The sequence below is a fragment of the Suncus etruscus genome, chromosome 8 (assembly GCF_024139225.1).
Source record: "Suncus etruscus isolate mSunEtr1 chromosome 8, mSunEtr1.pri.cur, whole genome shotgun sequence".
In the NCBI taxonomy this organism is placed as follows: domain Eukaryota; kingdom Metazoa; phylum Chordata; class Mammalia; order Eulipotyphla; family Soricidae; genus Suncus; species Suncus etruscus.
The window spans coordinates 16,676,727-16,699,221 of NC_064855.1; the positions used below are offsets into that span (position 1 = coordinate 16,676,727).

The 22,495-nt window shown below is 45.1% G+C and overlaps 1 protein-coding gene across 1 annotated transcript; it reads left to right on the forward strand.

The window, feature by feature from the left end:
- On the forward strand, positions 1 to 19,355 carry BUD13 (BUD13 homolog). The gene is made up of 10 exons (XM_049778203.1): positions 1 to 180; positions 2,074 to 2,164; positions 4,569 to 4,653; positions 7,101 to 7,748; positions 10,177 to 10,334; positions 11,682 to 11,787; positions 13,314 to 13,449; positions 13,688 to 13,872; positions 14,106 to 14,187; positions 18,945 to 19,355. Exons 1-10 carry the CDS (start codon positions 38 to 40, stop codon positions 19,036 to 19,038), a joined length of 1,728 nt encoding a protein of 575 aa, XP_049634160.1. The 5' UTR covers positions 1 to 37; the 3' UTR covers positions 19,039 to 19,355.
- Positions 19,356 to 22,495: the final 3,140 nt, after the last annotated feature.

Sequence of the window (22,495 nt, forward strand, 5' to 3'; positions counted from 1 at the left end):
CCCAGCGCCGCGCCGTACCCCCGCCCTGACCGCTGTCATGGCGGCAGCTCCGCTCCTGTCCAAGGCCGAATACCTAAAGCGTTACCTGTCTGGGTCCGAGGCCGGCGCCGAGGGGGGCCCCGAGACCGGCCGCAAGCGTCGCAAAAAGCGGCCGAAGCTCGTCGGAGCCGGTGGCAAGGGGTGAGAGTGGAGACTGCTGCGGCCTAGGGGCAGAGCCCTTAGGGGACCCGCATCTTGCAGCCCTGGCTGGTGCCTCTCCAGAGTTCCAGCCGGGCTGCAACTTGGGGTACGCTCCCCGCCCCTGGAGCGAGGAGTGCACCCCGAAAAACTTGAGGAACCCAGAACTCCTGCAGAAACCAGCCTAGCTTCTCTCTGCCCATCCAGCAGCCTGTTTCAGACTGAGCAAAACTCCACCTGGAACCCCAAGATTGGGCTCCTAGGGGAGGATGGGAGGCGCCCCAAGTGGGGCTCAGGTCCTTGATCCTCTTCTGCCCAAGGGCCTGCAGCAGTGCACTGTTAGGTGGAGGAAGCTGTTCTGGCCCTGAGGTGCTCCCCCATTCCCACCCCACCCCCAGAATCTTCAGGGCAGCACTCAGGGGTGCTTGGGTGGGGATACAGGGGGTGTGTGGGGAGCCATGAAGTGCAGGAGATGTAGATCCTGGCGTTCAGGACACATAATATCCCTTAACTCTTGAACTGTCTTTCCAACCCAGGGAACATTATTTGGAAATCTGTCTCTGCTTGTTGTCTTTCTCGCAAGACAGAAATGAGACTCTCCAGGGTTCGAGCCGGGGTGCAACTTGAGGTACACTCCCCACCTCCTGGAGCAAGGAGTGCGCCCCGAAAAACCCGAGGTTCCCAGGCCTTCTCCCCCAGAACCTCTGCAGAAATAGCCAAGTTTCCCTCTGCCCTTCCAGCAGTCCCTGTTTTAGACTGATCAACTCCAGGTCCATCTAGAAACATCTAGCCCAAGAATCTTTAAGGGCAGCACTCAGGGGTGCTTGGGTGGGGATACAGGGGGTTTGTGGGGAGCCCTGAAGTGCAGGAGATGCCTGCGGGTTGGGGGAGTTCAGGACTCATCCCTTAACTCTTGAACTGTCTTTCCAACCCAGGAAACATAATTTGGAAATCTGTCTCTCCTTGTTGTCTTTCTTGAAGGACAGAAATGAGACCTTACTGTTTTGCTTTATTTAGGTCGGGAGTTAAATGCAAAGAGAGAATGTTGAATGTAGTAAAGGTAGGGAAATAGCCCTGTGAGGTGCAGCGGAGATCAGGCCAGCTTTCTAGTGACAAGGTGCAAGAAGGATAGATTCCCCAGGCCTTCCCTATCACTTCATAGGAGATCCTTGCTCAGCTGGATGCCCGCCTCCTCAACTGTGGAATATATTTCTGTCCTTGAAAGTCACCCAGTATGTGGTATTTGGTGAGGTCTTCCTAGAATGGCCAATACAACTACAGTGTTTCAAAGTACTATGAATTTGAGTCCATTGTGATTAAGGTTGTAGTTTGATTTTGGGGGGTGGTGGTCATTCCTGGAGGTGCTCAGGGATTACTTCTGGCTCTGCACTCAGGGATTACTTCTGTTACTTGGCTGACCCTATTAAGTGCAGCAAATATAACCCGGGCCAACCCTGCTTAAGTGTGATAGTGATAGCCAAATGATTTCACGTGAATTGATTCATTTTCCTTGTAACAAATATAGCAAAACTATTTCAAGAATGTATAATGGGGGTTCTAAGCTGGACAGGAACAGGAGAAGTTGGGGAATGCATAGTCATGGGTATGAAATATATGTTGGGACCTGAAGAATGTGTAAGAGCTTCCTAGTAAAGAAGAGAAGGGTTGGTCAGGTGTCAAGGTGCTGTGCATGTGAACTCTCATAGGATAAAGCATTTGGCTTATAGGTACCAGAAGATTGCAGCGGTGATGGGTGTCAAAAATGGCATTCGAGTGATTCAAGATGCAAAGACTAGACTATTGCAGCATTTTGAGCTTGACCTTAAAACCTATTTGTATATTCCTGGTGGTTATCAGAGAATGAGTTTTCCTTCTTGATCTCATTTCTACATCTAGGATGCGGATTGTGGATGATGATGTAAGCTGGACAACCATTTCCACCACAAAACTGGAAAAGGAGGAGGAAGACGATGGAGATTTGCCTGTGGTATGTGTCTCTGGTGACTGAGGGCTTTGAAAAGCAATCCTTGCAATCTGACTACCTTTAGAAGCAGAGATTTTTAGGGGACCTAGGAATTATTTTGAATAGTCATCTTTGGGGCCAAAGTGAGATTACAGTAGGTAGGGCATTTGACTTGCATGAAGCTGACCCAGGTTTGATCTCAGCACCCCTATGGTTCCTTGAGTCCCTCCAGGAATGATTCCTGAGCGCAGAGCTAGGAGTAAGCCCTGAGCACAGCCAGTTGTGGCCCCCAAACAACAAACAGAATGACCATGTTTGTTTATAGAGTGCCCTGTCAGCCTGAAAATAGGAACAAATGTGAGAGGTAGGACACCCAATATCATCGCAGAGCCATGACTAGACTAGACCCTGGTTTCGTTTGTAGGAATCACCTTTAAAAATAACTCTCAGTGGGGTTGGAGTAATAGCACTGAGGTAGGGCGTTTGCCTTTCATGCTGCTGACCCAGGACAGACCCATGTTCAATCCCTGGCATTCATATGGTCCCCTGAGCCTGCCAGGAGTAATTTCTGAGCACAGAGACAGGAGTAATCCCTGAGGGCTGCCAGGTGTGCCCCAAAAACCAAAATAAAAAAAAAATGCTCAGGTTTAATTATGAAAAACTTTTATTTGCTCTTTTTATTTATTTATTTTGTTTGTTTTTGTTTTTGGGCCACATCCAGTGATGCTCAGGGGTTACTCCTGGCTAAGCGCTCAGAAATTGCCCCTGACTTGGGGGGACCGTATGGGATGCCGGGAAATCGAACCTCGGTCCTTCCTTGGCTAGTGCTTGCAAGGCAGACACTTTACCTCTAGTGCTACCTCGATGGCCCCTTATATTTTAATTTTTATATTAGAGATTTCTCACTCACATGATCGCCTCAATTTTTTTTTTGGGGGGGCCACACCTGGCATTGCTCAGGGGTTACTCCTGGCTGTCTGCTCAGAAATAGCTCCTGGCAGGCACAGGGGACCATATGGGACACTGGGATTCGAACCAACCACCTTTGGTCCTGGATTGACTGCTTGCAAGGCAAACACCACTGTGCTATCTCTCTGGGCCCCGATCACCTTAGAATTTGATACCACACGGTCATGAGCATCTTCTAGGCTTTGGACTGACAGGTCTCTTTTCTTAAAATTAGCTGATGTACTTGTTTCAGCTACCTCTGGGGGCTGTAAGTTTTTCTTTTCTATGACCAGGACTTGCTCCTGGCTGATGGACTATTGGGAAGGCTGACTAACTGCTTGCCTTTCATTACCTTGTGGAGAAACTTCTTGTCAGCAAATTTTATTTTGTTATTGTTGTTTTTCACTGTTTTAACTTAGTTTTGAATCACACCCAGCTGTGCTTAGGGCTTACTCCTGGCTCTGTACTCAGGGGTCACTTGGGGTAACATATAGAGTGCCAGGCGGAACTGAATGAAGGATAATTTATCAAGGGTACCATAGGGAAGCTTTAAGATTTTTTTTTTGGTTTTGTTTGTTTGTTTGTTTGTTTTTGGTTTTTGGATCACACCCGATTGCGCTCAGGGGTTTCTCCTGGCTCTACGTTCAGAAATCGCCCTCAGCAGGCTTGGGGGATGACCATAAAGGCTGCCGGGATTCGAACCACCATCCTTCTGCATGCAAGGCAAACACCTTACTGCTGTGCTATGCTATCTCTCTGGCCCCTAGGATTTTGATGCTATGAAATACAGTTGGTTATTTTTTTTTGCTTGTTTGTTTTTGTTTTGGGGCCACACCCAGTGATGCTCAGGGGTTACTCCTGGCTATGTGCTCCTGGCTTGGGGACCATATGGGACGCCGGGGGACCGAATTGCGGTTCGTCCTACGCTAGCGTGGGCAAGACAGACGCCTCACTGCTTGCGCCACTGCTCCAGCCCCTGAAATATGGGTTTATCCCTTAAAGATTCTTTCATTCTTTGTACGTCATAGTAACTCTTTTGGTGAGATTCAGAAAACTGATTGCACTGACCTCCTCTAACATAAAACTTTTATTCCAATTCTGAAATCCTTATTTAGTGTCAGGCAGGGCAGGATCTGTTTGTGTTCTTGCTCAGATTAGAAAGGTCAGAGCAAAAATAACTTAGTTCTTGATTCAAAGGACAGTTGTGAATCTAGTAGGTCAATGAAAAGATTTGCAATTAATGGAACTGTTGGAGGGAATCCGATTAGCCAGAGAATGATCTACAATGAAACCACTTCAGTGAAGTCACCCTTAGATGTTTATGGAGTCAACACGACTCAATAACACTGCCTATTTCTTTATGGCCATTAGGTTTGCCAAGTAGAACAGGAATGGAAACAGGCATGGATCAAGGTTTAGGACCATACTTCTCCTTTGCAGGATCCTGTGGATTCCTCAACTGTTTGCTTGGCTCTCATAGGTGGCTGAATTTGTAGATGAGCGGCCGGAAGAGGTCAAACAGATGGAAGTCTTTCGTTCCAGTACCAAATGGAAGCTTCTGGAAGGTGAGCTGCAGCAGTGGACAAAGCTAACTGTCTCTCCCACAAGGAGGGCCTTTCTCTTCTAACTTTCTCACTCACAAGGAGGTGGTTTCTTTTCTGGACTCTGAGAATCGATGCATAGTTTTCTTTAGTGTGTCATTGATCCTTAAAGAGTTCAGAACTTCTTCAGAGGTATTAAGACCTGGGGAAGGACTGAAGCAATGGTACTGTGGTAGGGTGCTTGCCTTGCACACAGCTGAAGTGGGTGTGATTCCTGAATACAGAGCAAGGAGTAAAGTAAACCCTGATCATTGCCAGCTGTTTCACCCAAACCAAAAAACAGAAGACCTATGGATTAGAAGTCTTAAGTCTAGGTATTCACTTTTTCTTGCATTGTTGTATTAGGGCCACAGGCCAGGAAGTGACTTGGTGACCAGTCAGCACCACTTCTCTCTGGCAGCACTTTGGGAAGAATCACTAGACTTTGAGGACTTCAGCAGTGCCCCTCTTCTTTTGTGTCTGTCAAAGGTTAATGTTTTCCAACCCTTTATAAAATGTGAATGGACCATTTTCCCCTAAATTACATTGCACCATCTTCCAGTTGCTCATGCTACCTCTTCTCCCTGGCTAGTCTCCTGACTTTCTATTTGAAGCATGTTCTGAGATTTGGGAAATTGGATCCCTCTCTCACCAAATATCTTCCTGAGATTCCTTACACCAGCATGGGGAGATTCTGTTCACAAAGTCTATTGAGCTGCTGATTCTTGTTGAGTCACGTTTGATTCTTCTGCCTACTGCTCCTTGTCAAATCAGCACTTTTTTAAATCTAGTTTTTTTCCTTTTTTGGGGGGTGGCAAGGAGGTCATGCCTGGCAGTGCTCAGGGTTTTCTCCTATCACACCCAGTGGTGCTCGGGGCTTACTCCTGGCTCTGTGCCTGTGCCCAGGAATTCTCCTGAAAGGCCTTGCTCAGGGAACCAAATGGAGTACCAGGGAGTGAACCTGGGTTGACCATGTGCAAGGCAAAATCCCCTACCCACTGTACTACCTCTCTGGCTCCCTGTTCCTTTTTTTTTTGTTTGTTTGTTTTTGGGGTCACACCCGGTGATGCTCAGGGGTTACTCCTGGCTGTGCGCTCAGAAATCGCTCCTGGCTCGGGGGATCATATGGGATGCCAGGGATCGAACCCAGGTTCATCCTGGGCAGCTGTGTGCAAGGCAAACACCCTACTGCTGTACTATAGCTCTGGCCCTGGCTCCCTATTCTTAAAAAAATTTTATTTTATTTAATTTTGGATGTGGCACACCCAGTGACGCTCAGGGGTTACTCTTGGCTGTGTGCTCAGAAATCATTTCTGGCTTGGGGGACTATATGGGATATCAGAATTCAAACCATTGTCCGTCCTGGATTGGCTATGTGCAAGGCAAATGCCCCACTGATGTGCTATCACTCTGGCCCACATTTTATTTTATTTTTATAGGTTTTTGGTCCATACCCATGGTGTGCTAAGGGCATGTTCCTTGCTTTGTGTTCAGGGAACATTCCTGGTGGTGCTGGTGGTGGAACCATGAAGGCCGGAACCATGGAACCATGCCATATAAGCCTTGTCCTAACTCTTGCCTTTATTAAATCATCATGTGAAGCTTTTTTTTGGGGGGGGGGGTCACACCCGGCGGTGCTCAGAGGTTACTCCTGGCTGTCTGCTCAGAAATAGCTCCTGGCAGGTACGGGGGACCATATGGGACACCGGGATTCTGGATCGGCTGCTTGCAAGGCAAATGCCGCTGTGCTATCTCTCTAGGCCCCTTTATTAAATCATCACGTGAAGCTTAACAGTCGTTTCCTCTTTACTGAATGCTTGCTAGGAAGGTTTACTTCTCTAGGTACTAACAATTCTTCCTCTCAGGAATTACAGCCCAGGTTACTTGGTCTCTGTGTGGCTAGTGGCCCCATGTGAGTTTATTGCTACCTAAATTCATTCTTGCCAAAATAAAACTGGATTTTCAGAGTAGTTGCTTCCTTTGGGGGGAAGTGAAGGTGCTTACCTGGTAGTGCTCAGGAATTACTGCTGACTCTGTGCTTATGGATCACTCAAGAGTACTGGGGATCGAACCAGGACCAGCATGTAAGGCAAGCAAGCTCTCTGCCTGCTGTACTGTTTCTCTGGCCCTTCTGAGTAGTCTTTTTTTTTTTGGGGGGGTGCTACACCTGGTGATGCTCAGGGGTTACTCCTGGCTATGCGCTCAGAAATGGCCCCTGGCTTGGGGGACCATGTGGGATGGCAGGGGATCGAACTACAGTCTGTCCTAGGTTAGCGCGTGCAAGGCAAATGTCCTACCACCTGTGCCATCGCTCCGGCCCAGCTCTGAGTAGTCTTAAGGGTTGTTTACTAATTGGAGCATTGTTTGAAGCTTTGTGTACTTGGGGCAAACAGCACATCTGTAGGAACTGACTTTCTTCTATTTGAATTTAGGCCAGAAGGAAGAGTTACTTCAGGATACCCTGGGTTCATCTCATAAGAAGAGCCTCCGTGTTACCCCGGATCCTTCTCCCCACAGGAGGGCTCGTCACGATACCCCAGATCCTTCCCCTCCCAGGAAGGCCCGTCACGATACCCCGGATCCTTCTCCCCCCAGGAGGGCCCGTCACGATACCCCGGATCCTTCTCCCCCCAGGAAGGCTCGTCACGATACCCCGGACCCTTCTCCTCCCAGGAGGGCCCGTCACGATACCCCGGATCCTTCTCCTCCCAGGAGGGTCCGTCACGATACCCCAGATCCTTCTCCTCCCAGGAAATCTCATCATCATCCTTCAGGTGTATCTTCTAGGAGGGTCCACCGTGCCACATCAGATCTGTCCCCTTCTAAGAGGGCCCGTCTCAGCCCCACTGATGCATCTCCACCTAAAAGGACTCGGGATTCCTCAGACACCACACAGCACAGGAGAACTCACCAATACTCTCGAGATTTGGCCCCGAATGTCCCTCATTCATTGTCTAGAACCAAGAGTGCTCGAGCCCCAGAAAGGACCTCTAGCAAACATGGCTCCGATGCGGACCTCTCCCCTCCACGGAAAAAGCATGCCAAGTCCCACTTTGGAGATAAACAGCCCAGTTCTAAAGGTGAGCATCTGATATCAGGAGAGGAGCTCACTCCTCAGGCACTTGCTGTTGAACCTTTGACTTGCTTTGTCAGGTACTCGTGATCTTAAAAAAAGGAGAAAGTAATGTCTTTGGAGAAGTAATGAAAGCTGTAGGGAAATGTCGCATTAGATATAGGGAAGTTAAAAATGTATAGTGCAGAGAAGAGGCTTTTGCATGCCCGTTTGCATTTTCTCCACATCTCATAAAAAATCTATCGGTTTGTTACAGAAACTTGAACATTTATAGAAATATTTGCCTGAAAGGTAGCATAGCAGGTGGATACTTGCCTGGCATGTGGCTGACCTGGTTTAATGCCCCACACCCTGGATGGTGCTCTAAACCATCTAAATATAGAGCCATGGTGAGTCCTGAGTACATCTGGGTGTCAAGATATTTTTGGTTGACTCCATCTTTTATTGCTGGGAACTGTTTAATTAAAACAAATTTTTTTGTGTGTGTTTGGGCCATACCCAGCATGCTGAGGGCTTATTCCTGACTCTGCTCAGGGATTACTCCTGGTGGGTTTCATATGATCATATGGGATGCTGGGTATTAAACCTGGATCAGTTGCATGCAAGGCTAGTGCACTACTCACTGTACTATCTCTTCAACCGTGGAACTTTTTTGTTTTTCTTGGTTTTTGGGTCATATCTGGTGGCGCTCGGTTTGCTCCTGGCTCTGTGCTCAGAAATTACCCCTGGGGGCTGGAGAGAGAGCATGGAGGTAGGGCATTTGTCTTGCATGCAGAAGGATGGTGGTTCGAATCCTGGCATCCCATGTGGTCCCCCGAGCCTACCAGCGTAGAGCCAGGAGTAACCCCTGAGCACTGCCGGATGTGACCCAGAAATTAAAAAAAAAGAAGAAAGAAAATGAAATCACCCCTGGCAGGCACAGGGACTCATATGGGATTTTGGGAATTGAACCGGAGTCCATCAGGGGTTGGCCATGTGCAAGGCAAACGCCCTACCACTGTCTATTACTCCAGCCACCTGGAACTTTTAATTTTTAAATTAAAATGCCTTTAATTTGGCAAAGGCCATCAGAAGTTATCCTGTATAGTTTTTTTTTTTTCTTGTTTTTGTTTTTTTGTTTTTGAGCCACACCTGGCATTGCTTAGGGGTTACTCCTGGCTGTCTGCTCAGAAATAGCTCCTGGCAGGCACGGGGGACCATATGGGACACCGGGATTCGAACCAACCACCTTTGGTCCTGGATCGTCTGCTTGCAAGGCAAACGCCGCTGTGCTATCTCTCCGGGCCCATTATCCTGTATAGTTTTAACTGTATCTCCCCTGAGGTATGTGTGTAGGTGGAATGGCCCATTCTCTGTGAGGATAATTGTGGCCAGTGTACATGGTCACATCTCACAGACAGGGACTTGGCACTAGACTCCACTGCTTTGAATAGTGACTTTATTTTATTTTATTTATTTGTTCTTTTTTGTGTGTGTGGGGGGGGGTCACACCCGGTAGTGCTCAGGGGTTGCTCCTGTCTCTATGCTTAGAAATCGCTCCTGGCAGGCTCAGGGACCATATGGGATGCCGGGATTGGAACCACTGTCCTTCTGCATACAAGGCAAACGCCTTACCTCCACGCTATCTCTCCGGCCCCCTATTTATTTATTATTAATATCTTTTTGTTTTTGGGCCATGCTCAGCAGCGCTCAGGGGTTACTCTGGCTCTACACTCAGAAACTACTCCTGGTAGGCTCAGGGATGCTGGGTATTGAACCCAGGTTCAGGTACATGCAAAGCAAACACCCTACCCACTTTACTATTGCTCAGGCCCCTATTTTAATTTTGAAATCATGCTTTTTATTTCTGTCTTTTTTAACTCCTCTTTAAATATTGTTTGAGGTGTTTTAGTCTGTCTACAATAAAATTGCACAGAACATTGTGTGGTTTTATATATTTTTCCTGGCTTGCATTACTGTACTCTGTGAATTAAAACTGATGGTCCTAAACGGTCACGCTATAAACTATTGTCCATAGTTCACAGTGCATACTAGCATTCCCTGTGCCAGACAGTTCCATTGGTTTTGACAAGTCCCCCAGTTGTGACGATATCATTCTAAGTAACTGTCCTACAGCACTTCTGTGCTCTTATTTCCCCCCCCCCTTCCTGCTAATATAGACTTGCAAAGTTATCTCTGGCTTTATTCTTCTCCCCTATTACCCCAGTTTAAACTAGTGATCTTTCTTCACAGAAGGAAATGGAGGTTGTTGTTGGTTTTTTTTTTTTTTTTTTAGGTTTTCTTAAAAAGATTAGAGACTGTAGCCTTTGATTTCTAGGCTTTCTGTTGAGAACCGTCATACAGCTTTTTACCTGGGGATTTCAGTGTCTCAGTTTGGACTCCTCTACCTCTCCTGGACATGGAAAAACCTCTGATTTCAGGGTCTTCTCCCCTAGGGCGCCAGGATTCAGATTCAGATCTGTCTCCTCCACGGAACAGACCCAGACCCCAGAGTTCTGACTCTGACCTGTCCCCACCGAGGAGGAAGCGAAGGGCCAGCTCTTCTGATTCTGATCTGTCTCCACCTCGGAGGAGTCAGCCTCCAGGAAAGAAGGTAAGACTGTTCAGGAGGCATCACCTCCTCTGCTGGTGACTCTCCCCTCTGGCTCTCTCCGAGTCCCTGAAACACACAGGCCAGGAGGAGGGAGATCTCTCAGGATGCCCATGGTAGTGACTCGAGTTCCAAAGACCTTTAGAGCCTTTTTCTTCTTTCTGAAAGCAGAATCGCCTATAATCCAGCACATGAGAATTTGAAAATACAGGGCTTCCTAAGTGACTTCAGCCTGTATATATCCTCTGATTCTACAAATCATATTTTCAAAGCCAGAGAATAAGTTAGGAGGGGCGTTTATAGGGCTTGCCTTCCATGTAGCCAACCCTAAATGATGCCCAGCATTGTATCTGATCTGCTAAACACCCCCAAGAGTGATCCCTGAGCACAGATCTAGGAGTAAGCCCTGTTTGCTGCTGGGATGGCTCTAAAAACAAAACTAAGAAGCAGAGTGATAGATCTGGTGTTCACACTCCCTCCCTCCTGAGTCTTCTTAGAGAACTCCTGGCTTAGCTCTCAACGTCCCAGACAGCAGCTTCTAGACCCTGTCATCAGCCCAGGACGGGGGTTCTTCTCTTTGGGGTAACAAACTGAGAGGTCTCTGTCTCATCTCACTTGCATTCCTTAACATTTTATCAGTCTGTTTAGTCAGTGGACAATTTGCAATTGAATATAGTTTGCTTAAAGAAAATCAGAATAGGGGCTGGAGCGGTGGCGCAAGTGATAAGGCATCTGCTAGCCTAGGATGGACCGCGATTCACTCCCCCAGCATCCCATATGGTCCCCCAAGCCAGGAGCGATTTCTGAGCACATAGCCAGGAGTAACCCCTGAGCGTCACTGGGTGTAGCCCCCCCCCCCCCCCCAAATCAGAATATACCGGATTTTCTATTTGTGAATTGGCTTGTTTTCTCGAGAAAATAGAGTTTAGGGAAAGATCTCATTTGGCCATGTTATATGATTATTACAAAAGATGTCCATGTAAAAATGTTGAGTTTTGCTTGTATTTGCATATTCAGAATATTTATTTCATCAGTGTGCATCTCTGTTGGCCAGTGGAGCTCCCAGTACACTGGTTTCTGACCTGGTGCCTTGAGCGTGAATCTCCATCATGTGCTTTCTTTACTGGAAGTTCAGTAAAACAGCTGCTCCCCCTTTAGATTGTTTGTTTCCTCCTAGCCCATCACATCTAGTTTTGTTTCTTTTTCTTTTTTGTGACTCCTGAGTGCATAATGAGAAGATAGTTTCTAGTTTGACTCTTGCAGACAGAAATGCGCTCCACATGTACCCCAGTGCAGCCCGATGTTGTGGGGGTCTCATTAATGCTGGGTGCTCCCTTTCCCACCACCTAGGCTACGCACATGTATTCTGGAGCCAAAACGGGGCTGGTGTTAAAAGACATTCAGCAGGAGCAGCAGGAACTCAGGAAGCAGGATGCAGAGATTGTGACACTTGAAGGTAAAATGTGTGCAAGTGTAGAGCCCACTGGAGACATGTGGCTTTTCTTGTTATTGTATAAAGTAGCTTATTGTACTGGACATTTATTTCTTTATTTTTATTCTAGTTCTGGGACCACACCCAGCATTGCTAAGGACTGTTCTCTGCTCGATACTTAGGGGTCCGTGAGATACTGGGGATTGAACCCAGACCTCCATATGCAAAGCATGTGCTTCAACCATTTAAGCTATCTCCTGGGCCTGTTCCTTATATTTTAGACCTTTCTTTTCTTTTGTTTATTTTTGGGGCCACACCTGGCAGGGCTCAGGGGGGGTTACTCCTGGTTCTGTGCTCAGAAATCACTCGTGGCAGATTTGGGGGACCATATAGGATGCTAGGAATTGAACTCAGGTTGGCCATTTGCAAGGCAAACACTCTACCTGCTGTGCCTTCATTCTGTCCCCTAGATCTTTATTTTTTTTGGTTAGACTTCAGTTCTGATTTTATGAATTATTTTAACATTTTGCTATTTTAATTTTTGGCCATACCCTTCAGTGCTCTTAACTCCTGGCTCTGTTTTCAGGAACCACTCCTGACAGAACTTGAGGAACCATTTAGATTCTGGGGATCAAACCTGGGTTGGATATGCGTAAGGCAAACACCCTATTGGCTAACCAGTCCCTGAATTATTTTAACTTTTTTTATTTTTGTTTTTGGGCCATACCCAGCGGTGCTCAGTTTACTCCTGTCTCTGCACTTAGGAATCACTCCTGGTGGTGCTTGGAGGACCATCATTTGGGATGCCAGGGATCAACCCCAGTTGGCCTCATGCAAGACAAATAAATGCTCTACCTGCTGTGCTATTGCTCCAGCTTCTTATTTTAACTTTTTAGTAGGACTTTTTTTATCTTGAAAAAAAATAAATGGGGGCCGGGAAGGTGGCGCTAGAGATAAGGTGTCTGCCTTGTAAGCGCTAGCCAAGGAACGGACCGCGGTTCGATCCCCCGGCGTCCCATATGGTCCCCCCAAGCCAGGGGCAATTTCTGAGCACTTAGCCAGGAGTAACCCCTGAGCGTCAAACGGGTGTGGCCCAAAAACCAAAAAAAAAAAAAAAAGAAAAAAGAAAAAAAATAAATGACTCGTTTTCAGGCTTGCCAGCAATATATACTTAGATATTGTTGGAACTGTTTTGGCCTGGAATAACCTACAGAGGTTGCTATCCAGCCTCAAAATCACCAAATTTCTGATTCTTATCCTCAGAGTTTACTTGTTTGATGTGATTTTGGAAACGGGCTCCCCAGGAGAGGCTTGGGTGCCCTCCTAGTGCTTCTCAGTCAACCAGGCCAGCGGTTCAGAGTAAAGATCCAAGGATGTGAAGCTGCTCAGAGTCTGTGTTGCAAGGATTGACCAGACCACCCCAGTGGTGCCTGGACCTTCTCACTTGACCCTCAGTGATGCTCAGGGGATCTCATAGTGTCAAGGATTGAACCAGGGTCAATCACATACAGAATCAATCAAAAAAAAAAAAGAATAATTTTTCTTTGCAGCTGAGTTTCAACATGCTGAAACCGTATTTCGAGATAAGTCTGGTCGTAAGAGGAATTTGAAACTGGAACGTTTGGAGCAAAGGAGAAAAGCAGAGGACTCTAAAAGAGAAGAGCAGTATGCCCAGTGGGGTAAAGGGTAAGCAAGCCCTTGGGAGGAAGCCTTCTTTTCTCTCTGTTGTAGGCAATGCTCTGGGCTCCTTGTAGGGACTCAGTGTCCCTGAAGGTATGGATCCACTCCTCATGCCCATTGCCATTCGACGTTGTCCTGTGCTAGTGACAAGGTGCTTCACATGTAGCAGCATGGGTCCCCTGCAGTATGAGAGGGAACTTGGTAACAGGTGACAAATCCTTTTGGTTTCTTTCCTTTTTCTCAGCCTTGCCCAGTGCCGGCAGCAGCAGCAAAATGTGGAGGATGCCATAAAGGAGATGCAGAAGCCTTTCGCCCGTTATATCGATGACGAAGATCTGGACCGGATGCTGAGGGAGCAAGAAAGAGAGGGAGACCCCATGGCCAACTTTATCAAGAAAAATAAGGCCAAGGAAAACAAGAATAAGAAAGGTGAGCCTTGTAGGCACCATGAGAGGTCGGGGTGACTTTCTGGAAGAGAGGGAGTCATTAGGGTGGTAACTATACAGCTGTGGACGAAGACAGATTACGCAGTTATTTTACATGCTTGATATTTGGGAGTTTAGATTTGACTCAAAGTGGAGATTGCTGCACAGATTTTCTGCACTCTGGTCTGTCTTTGAATTAAATCACATTGGTGACTCCTTTTCTCTCTCCTCTGTTAGAGAAACCCCGCTACAGTGGCCCAGCACCACCTCCCAACAGATTCAATATCTGGCCTGGCTATCGCTGGGATGGAGTGGACAGGTAAGCTGAGTGTCTCCTGCATTGTTCTCTCTGGTCCTGACATAGCCTCCCTGTTCCTGTCTCATTCTGTCTCACCTCACTTCTTGCATAGTCACATGATTAATTATATGCAGTTTGTGTGGCCGGAGTGATAGCACAGTGGTAAAGCATTTGATTTGCACACAGCCATCATAGGACGGACCCTGGTTTGAATTCTGGCATCTCATATGGTCCCCCGAGCCTGCCAGGAGCGACTTCTGAGCACAGAGCAAGAAGTAACCTTTAAACATTGCTGGGTGTGACCCAAAATCCAAAAGAAAAAAGATATGTCTACTTCTCTCTCTCAGGTTCTCAACTCCCATTCCCATGCTGGGAATGCTGCTTCTGTTTCCTTCCTGCAGGTTTTCAAGAAACATAGGTGGTTCATATAGCAAATCTTTTGGTTTATCTGGAATTAACTTTTTTTTTAAACTTAATGCATGGTAGTCTTGTGAGGCATTCCTTTGCTTGCATTTAGATGTCCATTAGGATGGTGATACTTTTGGAAACATCGGTCACTTCTAGTGATATTTACTGAAGTTCAGAGGAGATGAGTGAAATGGCTTTCAACTTCCTCACTACCTTTATATCTCACCTTCTGTTTATTTCTCAGCGTCTGTCCACACATCCTCTAATTGCCTATCTGTTATCATGGATGAACTCTTTCCAACAAAGTCCATCCTTCTATCAACATGTTAGTGACAGCATGTTAATGGACATTATTCTAGCCTTGAGCACATAGATCCTCAAACTCTTTGACCCCAAGAAACCATTACAGCCTTAAAAATGAGGATCTCGGGGCTGGAGCAATAGCACAGCGGCAGGGTATTTGCCTTGCATGCAGCTGACCAGGGACTGACCTGAGTTCTATTCCCGGCATCCCATATGGTCCCCCGAGCTTCCCAGGAGCGAGTTCTGAGCATAGAACCAGGAGTAACGCCTGAACACTGCTGCATGTGGGCCCTCCCCCCCAAATGAGGATATCAAAAAAGCCTTGTGTAAGTTGCTATATCTGTCCATACTTTCATATTAGAAATTAAACTGGATTGTTTTAAATGTTTGTTAGATAGGGACCAGTGAGATAGTACAGTGGCTAAAACACTTGCCTTGTATGTGGGCAACCCAGCTTTGATCCCTGGTATCCATACTGAGCACTGCCAGAAATGATTCCTGTGTACAGCAGGATTAACCCCTCAGCATCACCAGGTGTGTCTCCCAAACAAAAAAAAAAAGTTAAATCATTTAAAATAATAAATAACCGTCATGTATATATTTCTTTGGGAGCACTTCGTGGCTTTGGGAAACTTCTGGCTCAAAGCTTGAGGGTCACCTATGGCAGTGTTTGGGGGATCATATAGGACTGAGATGTAACCACACATCCTGCATATGCCCTTAGAATTAATCCCCAGCCCTGTAATTACCATATTTTGGGGATATTTTTTGTTATTATTTGGGGCCAAACCCAATGTTGCTCAGGACCTTACTCCTGACTCTGTTCAGGAATCACTCTGGCAGGACTTGGAGTACCATATGTGGTGTTAGAACAATCTCTCTGTTCCCAGGTATCTGTAGAATACTAATCAGGCATTTGTCAACATTACCTTTGATCTGCTTGCAAAAATCTTTAAATAATGGGATGCTAAAGAATTAATGGTAGTGAATATTTGTTTTCTTAAATTCCACTTTATGCTTGAAAGTATATTAGTTTTCTCTCTCTCTCTCTCTTTTTTTTTTTTTTTTTTGTTTTTTGTTTTTTTTTTGGTTTTTGGGTCACACCCAGCAGCGCTCAGGGGTTACTCCTGGCTTTATGCTCAGAAATTGCTCCTGGCAGGCTCAGGGGACCATATGGTATGTCAGGATTCAAACCACTGTCCTTCTGCATGCAAGGCAAATGCCCTACTCCATGCTCTCTCTCTGGCCTCTAGTTTTCTCCTTTTTTATTTGAACACCACGCTTGCAAGGTCATTCATACTATAATTTATTTTTCCACAGATAAGTTGTTCATGATTGAGTTACAGTCGTACAGTGTACAACAACCTTCACCTGAAAGCATACTAGTTTTCTTTTTTTGGTGTTTGGGCCATACCTGGCGGTGCTCAGGGGTGACTCCTGGCTGTCTGCTCAGAAATAGCTCCTGGCAGGCACGGGGGACCATATGGGACATCGGGATTCGAACCAACCACCTTTGGTCCTGGATCGGCTGCTTGCAAGGCAAACGCCGCTGTGCTATCTCTCTGGGCCCATACTAGTTTTCTTTAAAAAAATTTCCTGGTTTGTTTTTTTTGGGGGGGCAGCCAGGGGAGTTGTGAACCGCCACACCCAGAAGTACTCAGTAATTTATGCTGGCTTTGTTCTCAGAGCTCACTTCTAGTGGTGCTGGGGACCAAATGTGGTGCTGTGGAACAAGCCGGGATTAGCCATATGCAAGGCAAGCTTAACCCCTATATTATCTCTTTGGCCCTGCATTTTTATTTTTTCTTCAATAGAGGTCACACCCACAGGCTTGGGTGTCTGTGGACATTTCTAGTAGTTCCTTGGCTTAAACATTTGGTGCTTGGAAGCTTCAGAGTTGCTTGTTAGAGATCTGCCATGTGAACTACACTCCCCACCCTGAGAAAGTTCTTTGCTATTCCTAATTTGCTGAGAGTTCTTTTAAGGAATGTGTGTTGATGTTGTTCAAATTATTATTATTATTGTTATTATTTTGTTCAGTCTTTAGTTTATGATTTATTTAGAGTTTATTGTTTAATCCTAAATGTTTTTGACCTCTAAGTTATCTTATTGATTTTCATTTTGTGTTGTCAGAGATTAGACTCTATAGTTCGATCTTTGCTATTAAGATGTGTCTTATGGCCTACCTATGGCTTAACCATGATGATTTGTTTCTTTGCGCTTGAAAACAATGTGCATTATGTAGCAGTTTGGGATCTTGTTTTTTAAAAATGCTTTTTAGGGGCTGGAGCAGTGATGCAGGCGGTAGGGTGTTTGTCTTGCATGTGCTAACCTAGGATGAACCATGGTTCGATACCCCGGCGTCCCATATGGTTCCTCAAGCCAGGGGCAATTTCTACATAGCCATGAGTAACCTCTGAGCATCAACGGGGTGGCCCAAAAACTAAAAAAAAAAAAAAAAAGTGCTTTTCAAAAAATTTTAAAAAACAAGTGTGGCTTTGGCATGATTTTGCACCCATGGAAAATTTGTAGAGGTAGTACAAAGAATTCCTCTTTCATTTTCATTATTTCATTAAATAAATTCTTATTTATTTAATTATCCTGATTTGTTCATATAAAAAACTAAGGAACCAATCTGATATGGTAATATCCCAAATTTTATTTGGAATTCACCAGTTTTCCCAGTTTCTCTGTCTTTTTTTTTTTTTTTTTTTTTTTTTAATGTAAACTTGAGAATTTTTTGAGATATGGTTAGGTATTTTGTAGAATGTTACTGAGGTCAGGTTTGAATAGCTGTTGGTCTGAGCAGGACCTGAGCAAGAACTAAAAAGACAGTGATTGACTTTGTACACTTGATCCTGTTGTCTGTGCTTTTTTATTTTTTTTTAAATTTTTTTTATTTTGAATTATGAGAACAAAGATGCAAAGAAAGAGGACAAGGTAAAGTTACAGTGGAAGGACAATCACCCAAACATAATTCTCAGAAGAAGTCCCTTTGCTGATACCTTAACTTTGAACTTTTAGCCAAAGAACGTTAAGATAAATAAAACAGAATCCATGTACAATTACTTTGTCCCTCAAGTCCCCAGATTGTAACACATTATAATATTTCTTAACAGCACACAAGGCAATCTAAAGCTATAAAACTTACATAACTCCTTAAACATTAGAGGCATAGTATTTTTTACATTTCCATGTACATGCATATTAGCTTAAGTTAACCTCAAATTTTAAGTGGGTTTTGTCTGTGCTTTTAAGTACCGTATTTTCCAGCATATAAGACGACTTTTAAAACAAAAAAAAAAGTCAACCGAGGGTCCGGAGAGATAGCACAGCGGCGTTTGCCTTGCAAGCAGCCGATCCAGGACCAAAGGTGGTTGGTTCGAATCCCGGTGTCCCATATGGTCCCCCATGCCTGCCAGGAGCTATTTCTGAGCAGACAGCCAGGAGTAACCCCTGAGCACCGCCGGGTGTAGCCCAAAAACCAAAAAAAAAAAAAAAAAAAAAAAAAAAGTCAACCGAAAATCGGGGTCGTCTTATACGCTGAGTATATCCTGAAAAATGTTTCAATATGCTGCTAAACGAAAATTGTCTGAATATTGCCACAAAACGAATTTTCCAACTCGATCCTGCACCAATCACTGCAAGGCTGCTCGGACCACCTCTCTATCTCAGCCAATCCAAGCAGGCTTTTGATGCATGCAAATTAGACAGTGTTTTGGACCCGAATCTACACTGTAAAAAGCCTGCTCAGATTGGCCAGAGTCAGAAAGGAAGTCTATTACAGTATAATCTTTGAACTTTTGCTTGTTGTGATTGGCTCACTGTGGTACATACAGTTGCAGCACAGGAACGTTCTGTCTAATACAGCAAATATATACAGGCCAAAACCTATGTTTTAACTGCAAAATTAGGGGGCCGTCTTATACGCCCAGTCGTCTTATACATGGGCAAATACAGTAGTACCATTTCTACTTTTTCTCTGCTGACTCATTGTATCATGACTTCGACTCTTTCATAAGGAAATGTCCAGCATTCTGCCTGATGAGTTTGTCTCTTGATTGCAGATCCAATGGATTTGAACAGAAGCGGTTTGCCAGGCTTGCCAGCAAGAAGGCGGTTGAGGAACTTGCGTATAAGTGGAGTGTTGAGGATATGTAACTGTTGTGAGTCTGTGTGACTGGCGATGGCATGTGCAAGTGGACATAGGACAGCAATTTTTTCCAGCAGTGACTGTGTCTAGAGCCATAATCAAGTCCACAAGTACTGACCCCTTGTGGAGTGCCCGTCTACTTCCAGGAGCACCACTGAGCCTTGTTGTTTGGACCCATGCGCCCGTCCTCAGGGGCACCAGCACTCATTGTCACTTACCATCACTCACTTGCTGGCTCTCAGGGGACACTGGCTTTTCGGTGTCCTGGGGCCTGTTCTTGGTCAGGGTTTTTCTTTTGTAATAAAACACAGTTATTTTTTTTTAAAGCATTTTCTTAACTGGGTATTCTATTTGGGGAAAGATCACAGGTTTATGTTGCAACAATAAGATCACAGAGCTGATGATTTCTTAGAGGGTGGAAGTTTGATTTTTCATGAACCTAAAAACTGTCACAGTGCTGGATCCTTCTTCATAGAAATGAAGACTCGGTACTAGCCTGGAGCAGACATATCTAGTTAGAAATAAGCTAGATGAGGGACTGAAGAGATAGCATGGAGATGGGTGTTTGCCTTGCATGCAGAAGGACGGTGGTTCAAATCTCGGCATCCCATATGGTCCCCCAAGCCTTCCAGGAGCGATTTCTGAGCATAGAGCCAGGAGTAACCCCTGAGTGCTGCCGGGTGTGACCCAAAAACCAAAAGAAAAAAAGAAAAAGAAATAAACCAGATGATACAGTTAGTGGGGACAGATAGCTGGTGAGTTTAGGAAATTGAGCTCTTGTATGGATGAAAATGAAGTAGGAACTGTACCTCAAAGCATATTAGACAGTTTCCAAAGGCATTAGATGCCTAAAGAGCAGATAAAATGTTAAATTCAGTAGGAAGACTTGGGAGAATGTCTGAGTGACTTGGAATGACTTTGGACTTGTGTACTAAAATCCTCAAAAGCACAATACATGAAGTTTGATAGCTGTATAATATATATACAAACATATACAAAAGTATATATTTTCAATGTCTAAAACTGATGAGAGATTTAATACATAAGGATTAGAATATAGATCAGAATTACAGATCAGAATGAGAAACAAAAATGGTAAATAAGGACCTAGAGAGATAGTAATACTAAGTAAGACACTTGCTTTGCAAGTGTTTGCCTTGCAAACTCAGAGCGGACCTGAGTTTGATTCCCTGCACCCATATGGTACCTCGAGCTCTTCCAGGAGTGATCCTTGAGCACCGCCGGGTGTGCTCCGCCACCTAACCTGCCCTGGAAATAAAATGAAGACCATGAATATATTAAACCTAAAGGAAAACCAGAGGGTAAGTAGCCTATTACTTAGAGAATACAAATAAAACAATTCATTTCTGCTTTTCTGTTGCTTGTCAAAAACAAGTGAGCGACAGCTCTCATGGGGATTGGAGACTGGGGAGATAGGTTTCCTTTGTGGGGAGCAGATGAGCACCACTTCAGTGAAATCCCTATCTGGGGTGAAGTTTTATGCAGCCCTGAACGTGTCTCTGTCCCAACTATGTCTTATACTGTGTGGCCTGGCTAGGTCACTCACCTCTACGCCTTAGTTTCCTTATCTGTGAAGTGGAGATAATAGTGTCTACCTTAGAGATTCATTGTGAGCATAAAACAGTGCCTGGCACATAGTTTGTGCTACTTAGTTGCCAGCTGCCATGTTACTGCCTGCTTGTCCAGTATGAATAGCTTCCTTCCAAGATAACTGCAGGTGATGCCTGACTGGTGACGAAGAATCCACAGCTCCCACCAGCAGGGCTGATACGTGACATGGAGATATGTATGAATTGTGCCACTTTCAAGGCCTAATTCTAAAAGAGGCTGCTGCATCCACTTTCTACCATCTTGGATCACTTGCTTCAGAAGACGCCACTGCCACAGCTGAAGACTCTGGCGCAGGCCTCCAGAGATGCTCAAGTGAGGCAGCATCTCACCCCCGGAAGGGATCTTCTGGTTTTACTCAACCCTGGAGATGTGTAAACCTGTCAGTAGCCTGACCCCACACTCAGAAGAGCTCCTGAGCCAGAATCGACTCTTAAGATAATAACCCCAGAACCAACTCTAAGATAATAGATGCTATGCTTTCAGAGCAGCTTTACTTGAGCTGTATGGTTCCCAGCTATAGTTTACCCGTTCATGTCCCTGTGATTCAGTGGGTTTCTAGCACATCACAACTGGTGCAATTATGGCCACAATGAGTTCCTTACATTTTGGTTATCCTGAGAAACAAGAAGCTATAGCTGTATATCCACTCGCAGTCACCACACATTGGTCCCCAATGTTGGGCAGCCACCAATCTGCTTCCTGTACAGACTTGCCTATGGAAGATGTCATGTATCCTCTTAGAATCGCCTGTTGTGTAGCATGTGTGACACTTACCATCCTTTTATATATCTAGTTCCTTTCACAGCATCTTTCCAAGGTTCATCCATATTGTGGTATGAGTGAGGACTTCATTTCTTCCTATGGCAGAGAAATATTTCTTTGTGTGGCTAGAACACATTTTAATGATGCGTGCACCAGCTGAGGGAAATTGGAGTTGTTTCCACTTTGCGACTATTTTGCATTCTGTCATCGGCATTCATAGACACGTTTTTTATATGGGCATATGTTTCCATTTTTCTTGCTGTTGAATCATTGAGTCAATAGTAACTGTGTTTAACTTTTGGAGGAACTAAAGAACTGCCAAAGCAGTAAATGGAAGTTCCTGTTTCTCAACATCCTTTCTGGCACTTATTATCTGTCTTCTTGATTATGGCCTTTCCGGTGGGTATGGAGTCATATCTCACTGTGGTGTTGATTAGCCACATTTCTCTAATGCCTTATGCTATCGAACAACTTTATATATCATCTTTGGAGAAATATGTGAGTCTTCTGCCCATTTTTAGTTGGGTCATTTGTCACACACACACACACACACACACACACACACAACACCTCACTCTGACCCATACAGAATCACACACCCTTCTTGAAGAGTTCTTTTATCTATTCTTGTTACCAGTATCTTATCAGGTAGAGGATTTGCAGGGTTTTCTCCCATTCTGGGGTGTGATTGTATTATACTGCTTGCTTCTGAGGTGATTGTGCATACAGAAACAGATGCCTCATGCAGCTTGTGTTAATGCTCCTGGCCTTGTCCTCAGAGAAACCCACACACATCCACAAGGAATTTTGTACAAGGATGTTTATCTGTGCATAGTTGGGGTAGCGAGAAGCTGGCAATGACTTCGATGTCTGGCTGTCAGGAAACTGAACAGTGAAAAAAGTAAGGTAAGGAAAGTAAAGTCCTATAGAACTACAACAAACACCAGCCCAGAGATTAAACAAAGTAACCTTAGTTTTTATTGTGTGTGTGTGTGTGCCTTTTAAAAATAAATTATTTAATTGAATCATCATAAGACAGTTACAAAATTGTTCATGGTTTCAGTCATACAC

What these genes read in the sequence shown, in the direction of transcription:
- BUD13 (XM_049778203.1), top strand. Translation starts at nt 38, where the DNA reads ATGGCGGCAGCTCCGCTCCTGTCCAAGGCCGAATACCTAAAGCGTTAC. An exon ending in ACGATGGAGATTTGCCTGTG is followed by an intron (nt 2,165 to 4,568) that starts GTATGTGTCTCT and finishes TGGCTCTCATAG; the next exon opens with GTGGCTGAATTTGTAGATGA. An exon ending in AGAGATTGTGACACTTGAAG is followed by an intron (nt 11,788 to 13,313) that starts GTAAAATGTGTG and finishes TTTTCTTTGCAG; the next exon opens with CTGAGTTTCAACATGCTGAA.